Here is an 8,447-nt window from a genome sequence, read left to right as displayed (position 1 = left end):
CGGGGCGCAGGGGCAGGGGCTGCTCCCGGAGGGAACCGGCCGTGAAGCCTTCGCAGGGAATTTTCACACAAAGTGAAGGGCTGCGGGGCCCGCGTGAAAGAGCACCCCCCCGTTTCCCCAGGCCTCAGCTCCCTCCGAATGGAGGAAGCCGCAGTAGGACCCTGAGGCTGGGTCTCGGTGACTCCACCAAGTGTGCCAGGTGACATCTCGGAGGCGAGCTTTTCTGAGCTGGCTTTTCTGAGCCACTTGCACACCCGCCTTTATTCCTCGCAACAGTGCGTTTCTCTGGAGCGGTTTCATTGCCTACATTCCGCATTGGAAAATAGAAGCAGTCACAATGTATGCTTGGAATGCTTTCCATGTATTTTGCTGTTGTGCTTTTGCTGTTGGACGAATTATTTGATAAAAGATAATGACAGAGTCGTTCGTTGGAACGTAGACTAAATTTAGAATAAAAATATGCGTTTTGTGGTTTATGTTTCTTTTTCTGAATGTTTAAAAAATACTTTGATGAACAGGTTATCTTGACATAGATTTCTTTAACCCACACGTGTAAATCCGCAAACGCACTGGGCGATGACATTATGTAAGCTGTATTAAAGAAAACTGACCCGTTTATAAATGGCAAATAAATGGATTTTGCCATAATTGTGGTGTGTAAAGTTATATAGGCTTACGTCATGGATTTTATTGATTCCGGGTATCAGGGATTGTTGTGCCTTTCATTCTTAAGGCACCTCTTCCCTGTCAGTGGGATGCTGATTAAGGAATATGCCAAACGTTCAGCAAAGTGTTCTCAGCCGTGGACTATATTGAGTATTTCAGAGAACACTTCAAAATAAGTAAAGGGTTTGTGTCCAGTAATAAAATGAAGACTGAAGGCCTTAAAGGATTGCTAACAAAACAGACTGGTGTCTAGAGTTGAAAGTTCCATTCACCTTTGGGAGGGTGGAGAAATAACTAGCAATTTTAGCCACTACCTTTTTTTTGTTGTTAAAGGTTCAAACGTGTTAGTCTCCGAGAATATTAAGGGGCTAGATTAAAAAATTTTTGCAAATGTGGACGCTGATAAAAATGTGGGTCACCTGTGCCTAACAAGCCAGCCTGTGAATTATGTCTTATGATTGAAGAGCGAGTAGATCCTTGGTTTTTTCCTGTCCGAAGAGTTTCTTCACTTGTGCTGTGCAGTTAAACTTATTAGCTGGGAAACCCTAATTACAAATATATGACTACATTCTTACTGAGTAAAACACTCATATTTTTCTTGCAAAACTGCAGGGCTTATTTGCTAGTAGAATTCATTGTAGGTATCTTCTTCAGAGTTTCATAACTTCCTGGATCCAGTAGTTTTTAATTTTTTCATATATTAGGGGTAGTATATCAATAGTTTACTTTGGTTTCAGAGTTCATTTCCTTTTACTTGTCTCTATGCATGTCTACGGATTTTTTTTTAACGAGTTTTATTTGTATTTAGTAAAACTTTTAAAATATCCTTTACTATATGATGGGCTCTTTACCTCCCCCATTATGAATTGAGTGCTTACTCTAATAACCTGTATGGTTTTTAGATCTTTTACTAGAACAAAATTCTTTCTGAAGTGAAACAGGGCTAAGTAGATAGCAGCTGAAAGTTATAAGTATTTTAATATAATGCCACAGAGGGATTAACGTTCCAAGTTATATAATTCATAGAATTATCACCCCTGTTTTTATAATCAGAATTCATTACTGGGTGCTTATTGATTTAAGACAATTAGAGGAGATTTGCAATGAAGTTTTTTTTTTTTTTTTTTTTTTTTTTGAGACGGAGTCTTGCTCTGTTGCCCAGGCTGGAGTGCCGTGGCGTGATCTCGGCTCACTGCAACCTCTGCCTCCCAGGTTCAAGTAATTCTGCTGCCTCAGCCTCCTGAGTAAGCTGGGATTACAGGCACCTGCCACCATGCCCAGCTAATTTTTGTATTTTTAGTGGAGACAGGGTTTTGTCATGTTGGCCAGGCTGGCCTTGAACTCCCGACCTCAGGTAATCTGCCTGCCTCGGCCTCCCAAAGTGCTGGGATTACAGGCATGAGCCACTGCACCTGGCCACTGTGAAGATTTTAATTCTAAACTGTAGATGTGGTCATGTTTGATGTTAACTTGTCTTAACTGTAGAAGGTGAATAAGTTCAGTCTTAGAGAAAAATGATAACTTCTACTTGAGAATATTTTTAGAGCTCTTTGTCTTCAGGTAGTAAAAGAGGTTAGGTGCTTCTAGAATATTATATGGAAGATAGAGCTACTGTCTGAGGAGGGTTAACAGGCATAGTTTGGTGGAGGGTGGTGGTGAGGTATTAGCCAAAAGCTACAGGAAGTGGAGATTTGTTTAAAGTTGCATGTTTAGACTTTGAAATTTTCCATGAATTTTCCAACTTACTCCATAGTAGATCAGTGTGTGTTATATAATTTTTTAAAAAATTTACACTTACAGTTGGGTATAATTAATACTCTGGGAAGATTCTGCAGTTTAACCCGATACTTGGAGTATCCCTGGCACTTAGCTTCATATTGCCGGGTGCAGGTGCCTCGTTTGAGAGGGAAAGTGTAGTAGATGAGAGCTTGGACTTTGGAGTCAAACAAATTCGCGTTATTTCTCTGGATTCATTTCCTTATGTGTAGAACAGGGTTAATAATGCCTGCCTCGTAGGATTTTGTGAAGATTTAAACCATATGGTAGATCAGGCACATAGGAAACATTTCATAAGTTGTAGTGGCTATCATGATTATTACTATGCCCCTGTGATCTTTCTTTATTAGGGGGAATTTCTAGTAATGTTCAGTGTTAAGAAGCAGTGGTGGTGGCAAGTTCTGAATTGCCTGCAAATGGCTGCTTTAATCAGTCATGCTCTTCCCTGGAGAGAATTTTCCCTTGGGACTGCTGGCCATGTTTGGAGGTACATTAATTTCCCCACTACAGTGTCAGTAAATTGCCAGGTGCATCCTGTGGCACCCCCTGAGGCTACCAGGAATCTGTGCACATCTTGGAGGGCCTGACGCGCCTCCAGGGATTGAGACTGACCATGTATAGAGTGGACTGGAACCAGTAGCTGGCTGGTTTTGTTGTTGTTGTTGTTCAATTAATCAAAAAAGTTTGGTTTTTAGTACAGTTCCCTTTTCCCAACAGCTTTGTTCGTTCAGTGGTGATTTCCCAGATTTCTTGAGTTAAAGCAATGCAGAGTGATAGGGCCTAAGGCATACCGTATCCTGGTTGGATTGCCGCGTTTTCTAAAGGCTTAAATATTTCCAGTTTATTTACACCCTGGGAGTGGGTTAGTCACTGGAAAAACGACGTTTATTTTATGACCGTGATAAATAGCAGTAATAACTGTAACCTTTTTATGATTTATGACAATATGTGAAAGAGGACACAGGACAGATTGTTTCCTCATTTTATGAATGAAACCTTGAGACCTAGATAAGTGGCATGCCCCGAATCATGTAAGTAATGACAGAGCTGGGTCAAGGGCCCAGGTCTTTTGACCCTTCATGTTGCATTCTGTCAATTTTCTTATTTAAAAAAATGTCCTATTATTGTGCAATAGGAAAACTGGGGAGAGTGAAGTTTATGTTACTCAGGAACCATTGTGTGATCGTTAGAGTTCTCATCTTGGAATCTGTGAGCTCCGTTTCTCCCTTTAAAATCAGTACCCGTCACTTTATTTTTACAGACAAAACAAAACCAATGAGCAGGGAATATAGTTTGAAGCTGTTTTGTATTCTTTTTCCAGGAGGAGAAGGACCAGATAATTCTAGTATGTTAAATGAGTAGTTTCGATGTAGGGATAATCTTTATAGATACAGTTTAGCCAAAAGTCTGTTTATAATGACGAATAGTAAATGAAGAAACTTACATTTTGCATTCCTGAATGAGCTCATCTTTCTCTTTTCCCCCGAACAGGAAGAGAAAAGGCCAAAGCATCAGCGTATGAAGAACACAAAGACAATCCCGTGGACAGTTGTGAACGGCATTCCTGCTAGGCTCCTCCTGCAGATCGTCTGAAATGAACCTCTCTTACTGATTTTTGTTGGCCTAGAGCCGGGAGGACTGCATTCAGTTGACTTTCAGGGTGAAAAGAAAACAGTCCTGGTTGTTGTCATCATACACATATGGACCAGTGTGATGGTGAAATGAGATGAGGCTCCGCAATGGAACTGTAGCCACTGCGTTAGCATTTATCACTTCCTTCCTTACTTTGTCTTGGTATACTACATGGCAAAATGGGAAAGGTAAGGAAAATGACTCAGAAAGTGTGCATGACATGTACTAGACGTTTTGGTTGGTTAAGGTGCCTAAATGCTTAAGTCAAATACCCCGGCAACCTGCATGTTACATGCTGTCTGCTGGCAGTTTCTTTCTGATATACAACTGAAACAGTATTCTTGGACAGAGGAGACAGAATTTCTAATTCCAGTGGGGTTTGTTTTGTTTGCAGTTTCTTATAATTGTACTTGGAGAAACAGATACTGATCAGTGGTTTTTATTATACATGACAGCCGAGCTGAATAATAAAGACTTTTGTTTTGGCATTTTGTTCTTTTTACTAAACATAATAAGTGTTTAATAAGCTTCCTTGTACTGAGTGGTGCATAAAACACTTAAAAGGACACAATTAGTGCCTTCGTGAAATTTACATGCTAATTATGCTAATGATTGGGTGCTATGTGGTTAATGATTTAAACTGCATGCATTGACAGATTACTCCTTAGGCAAAAATATTTAAGAAGGGATGAGTAGAAATTCTGATCGGCATATTAAAACATTTTTTAAAAATTAGTTACGTTTAGACTGTTGAACCGTGTTTTAAAGAGAAGCTATCTGTTCATTGATTGGAATTCTATAATTTAAGGATAATGTATTTATTTGCCTTTTTTTTTTTTAAGAGAAACTATTTGAAGTAAATTCCTACCCATACTTCTTACTTGTCTCCTTTCCTTTGATTGAGGAGTGTTGATGATGAGAAGACAGATGGAAATGTTGAGGTGGCTGCATATTTGGTTTGTTACAGTAGCTGCCATCACCTGGGCTGTTGAAGCTGCTGTTGCTGATGTTGTTTTATTTACTCATATGAAGACAACGGAAAAGATTACTTCGTGACCTTATTTTTTTCTGATGTGTGTTTACATCCGTGTCTATATATATGTATTGCATATGTGTATATCTGTATGTGCATGTATATGTTAAAAAGGCTGATATAAGTAAAAACATGCTCTGTGCCTTGAGCAAGTAGAGTCTTTTCCCATTGTTTGTCTTTCTCTGAGTTGGACTCTAATTTTGGGGGGAACTCTTGGGGGAAAATGAATGAAAAACTTGCTAAAGGCCTTTCTTCTTTGTATACAAACACGTATATTTTAGAATTCATGTTTTTATTGTACCAAATGAGAAAGCTTAGTCAGGAAGTGCTTTGTTTTTGTTTTTGAGACACAGTTTCACTCTGTCGCCTAGGCTAGAGTGCAGTGACAAGACCTCTGCTCACTGCAACCTCTGCCCCTGGGTTCAGGCAATTCTTGTGCCTCAGCCACAGGAGTACCTGGGACTACAGGCGCAGGCCACCACGCCCAGCCAATCAAGAAGTAGTTTGAATAGTTAATCAAACTATTGATTGTCCCTGACATGAGCAAAACAAATGACTGGCTATTAAAAGTCTGTTTATGAAATAAGAGGGTTGATGAGCAGAAAAGTGTGTGTGTGTGTGTGTGTATATATATATATATATATTTAGGAAACTTATCTATTCAGAGAATTATGGTAGTGGAGAAACTTGACCCTTCTTACTGTGCCTTATTTGAAAGCTGAGAAGTCTTGGAATCTCCGTTTTATTTTTCCTGTTTCTTATGTAAAGGCCTTATAATAAGCATCATTATTTTTATTAAGCTGTCTTTTGAATGAAAATGAATTTAAAAACTAAAGATTCTTTCATCACGCAGTGTTAGAGGCACACACACAGTCTGTTCTCTTTGATCTTCATTCTCTGAATAACTCCATAATTCCTCTTTGCAAACTTCTGCTCTGATTTTCTACTTAGTGTTTTTTCCAGGCCCTTCCAGGTATCAACACAGGTTTCTGGCTATGGTTACATAAAATCTTCTGTGTTAAATGTTATCGTTTCTGTAGCCGCTAAAACTGTTGAGCATTTGGATTCTTTCTAGATAGTTCTGGCAGTCAGACAGCCTGGATTTTCCAGAGAAGTCCTGCTTTGAGAGACTCAATTCTAATGTACTCATAAACCACGTGCTCTGATTTTTATTTTGAAAGTGTGGTTTCTGTAACCTTTGGCATTGCTAGACTAATGGGTTTTTTTTTTTTTCATTCATTCATGGGTCCCTTACATGTACATATCTTGCACCTAGCCCTATATTATATGCTATTAATAAGAAAAGCCATAGGTAATTTTATGCCTTTGAGCAGCTCAGGGACTGGTCAGGGAAAGATGCATGTAAACAAATATACCATCAAATGGAATTAGATAGAAACAATAACAGTGCTCGCCTGTAAGTGTATTATATGTATTTTAATCCTCATAACAACCAGGGAGATATTATCCCCTTTCTGTAAATGGAGAAACCAAGGCAGAGTGACTGAGAAACTTACCAAGATCATATGTTAAGTAGTGGTGTTGAAGTTTGAATTCAGGCAGCCTCATTCAAGAGCTTATGCTCTCACCTCTTGGTCTGTTGCTCGGAACAGCAGAGGCAGAGGCTACTAATTCTTCAGGTGCATTACCCAGGAGGTAGAATGTGAAGGATGAATGTGAAGGCCAAGCCAGGCAGAGTGGGGAACACTGTGCATATCAGGTACCGGGAGCTGCATGTGCAGCTACAAGTTCTGAAGGGGAGTAGAGTATTCATGCTTCAGAACTGTGAGATGCTCATTAATACCAGCACATAGGACTCTTAGGCCCTCTCAGTGTTTAGCTGGTAATCACAGTACTGCAAGGTTCTCGTATTGGTTCAAACCCCGAGAGCGTGCTAACAGACAACGTAACAGACTACATACCAGACAACACGAGGTGGTGTGGAGCAACATGCTGTTTTAATGAGCAGGCGGGCTGAGGCCTAAAATGGTGTCAGCCCTAAGTGAGGATGGGGCAAAGGTTTTATAGTCTCCTGTAAATAGGAAGTGTCCTAGTCTGACGTAACTGCTACGTTGTACCTACGTGGCGCCTTTAGGGGTGCATGTCTTCTGGCCGGTTCTCTTGCTGCTGCCGCTGTCTTGCTGGGGCACGCTGCTGGCGCAAGTTGCACCTTGGGACTGGGCCTGAAAAGGGAGGAGTTATTCATCTCCTTAAGCTTTCAGGCCCCTGGGAGAATCTTACAAGTACAGGTTCTAGAAGTACTGGTTTGACATAGTCCTCATTCAGCACTGGAAAGAAAACATGAGCTGGTGCATGGGATTGGCATAGGTTGGGGAGTATTTCAGGAATCCTGCCAGGGAAGCGGTGGTGCAAGACAGAGTAACAGTTTCAGCGGGGTATACCGGATTCCCACATAAAAATGAGGCGGATTTCCAATTATGTGGAATGGACAGACTGGGAGAGTTGTAGGTGGGTGTTGTGAGAGTGGGGCAGGAGGAGTTACATGTCTGTCTTGCTGGGAGGAGCAGGGCTCCTGATGGAACCTCCTGCTGTCAGGCGCAGTCTAGACCCTGGGCGAGATTGATGAAGCAGTCATAGCTCCCTGTCCATGGGGACAGAGACTGGTATTGTTTTTGCAGTGCCTGATCTAGTGGTGCTTAGTAAACATGTAATAAGCATTTGTTAGATAAATGATTGATTCCTTCAGCAAAAATTTTTCTTTTTTGGAGACGGAGTCTCGCTCTGTCGCCCAGGCTGGAGTGCAGTGGCGGGATCTCGGCTCACTGCAAGCTCCGCCTCCCGGGTTCCCGCCATTCTCCTGCCTCAGCCTCCCGAGTAGCTGGGACTACAGGTGCCCGCCATCTCGCCCGGCTAGTTTTTTGTATTTTTTAGTAGAGACGGGGTTTCACCGTGTTAGCCAGGATGGTCTTGATCTCCTGACCTCATGATCCGCCCGTCTCGGCCTCCCAAAGTGCTGGGATTACAGGCTTGAGCCACCGCGCCCGGCCGCAAAAATGTTTTTAAACAGCTTGAGATATAATTTACATACTATACAATTCATCCATTTAAAGTGTACAACAAATCGGGTTTTGGTATATTCACAGATATAGATCCATCACCACAGTCAATTTTAGAGCATTTTTATCACCTCAAAAAGAAATCCTGTACCCTTTAGCTATTACTGTCCTAATCCCTACCTTCCTCCCCTCCCCTCCCCTCCTAGGGGTTAGGCAACCACTAATTTTTCTCTCTCCAGATTTCCCTATTCTGGATTTTCAGATCAGTGTAATCATGTAGTATGTGGTCTTTTGTGACTGTCTTCTTTGACTTAGTTTCATCT

General features: G+C 41.2%; 1 protein-coding gene across 1 annotated transcript in view; it reads left to right on the top strand.

Annotated features, from left to right (window-relative positions):
- Positions 1 to 3,815: 3,815 nt before the first annotated feature.
- The window catches only part of MGAT4A (mannosyl (alpha-1,3-)-glycoprotein beta-1,4-N-acetylglucosaminyltransferase, isozyme A), a 132,172-nt gene continuing 127,540 nt past the window's right edge, over positions 3,816 to 8,447 (top strand). The window contains exon 1 of the mRNA XM_011956550.1: positions 3,816 to 4,262. Coding sequence (XP_011811940.1) covers positions 4,169 to 4,262 — 94 coding nt within the window. The 5' untranslated portion in view covers positions 3,816 to 4,168. The remainder of the gene's footprint in view (positions 4,263 to 8,447) is intronic.

The sequence above is a fragment of the Colobus angolensis genome, unplaced genomic scaffold (genome assembly GCF_000951035.1).
Source record: "Colobus angolensis palliatus isolate OR3802 unplaced genomic scaffold, Cang.pa_1.0 Scaffold42, whole genome shotgun sequence".
Classification (NCBI taxonomy): Eukaryota; Metazoa; Chordata; class Mammalia; order Primates; family Cercopithecidae; genus Colobus; species Colobus angolensis.
Note: the sequence above shows the minus strand (reverse complement) of the source record. Positions and strands in the feature narration are given on the sequence as shown.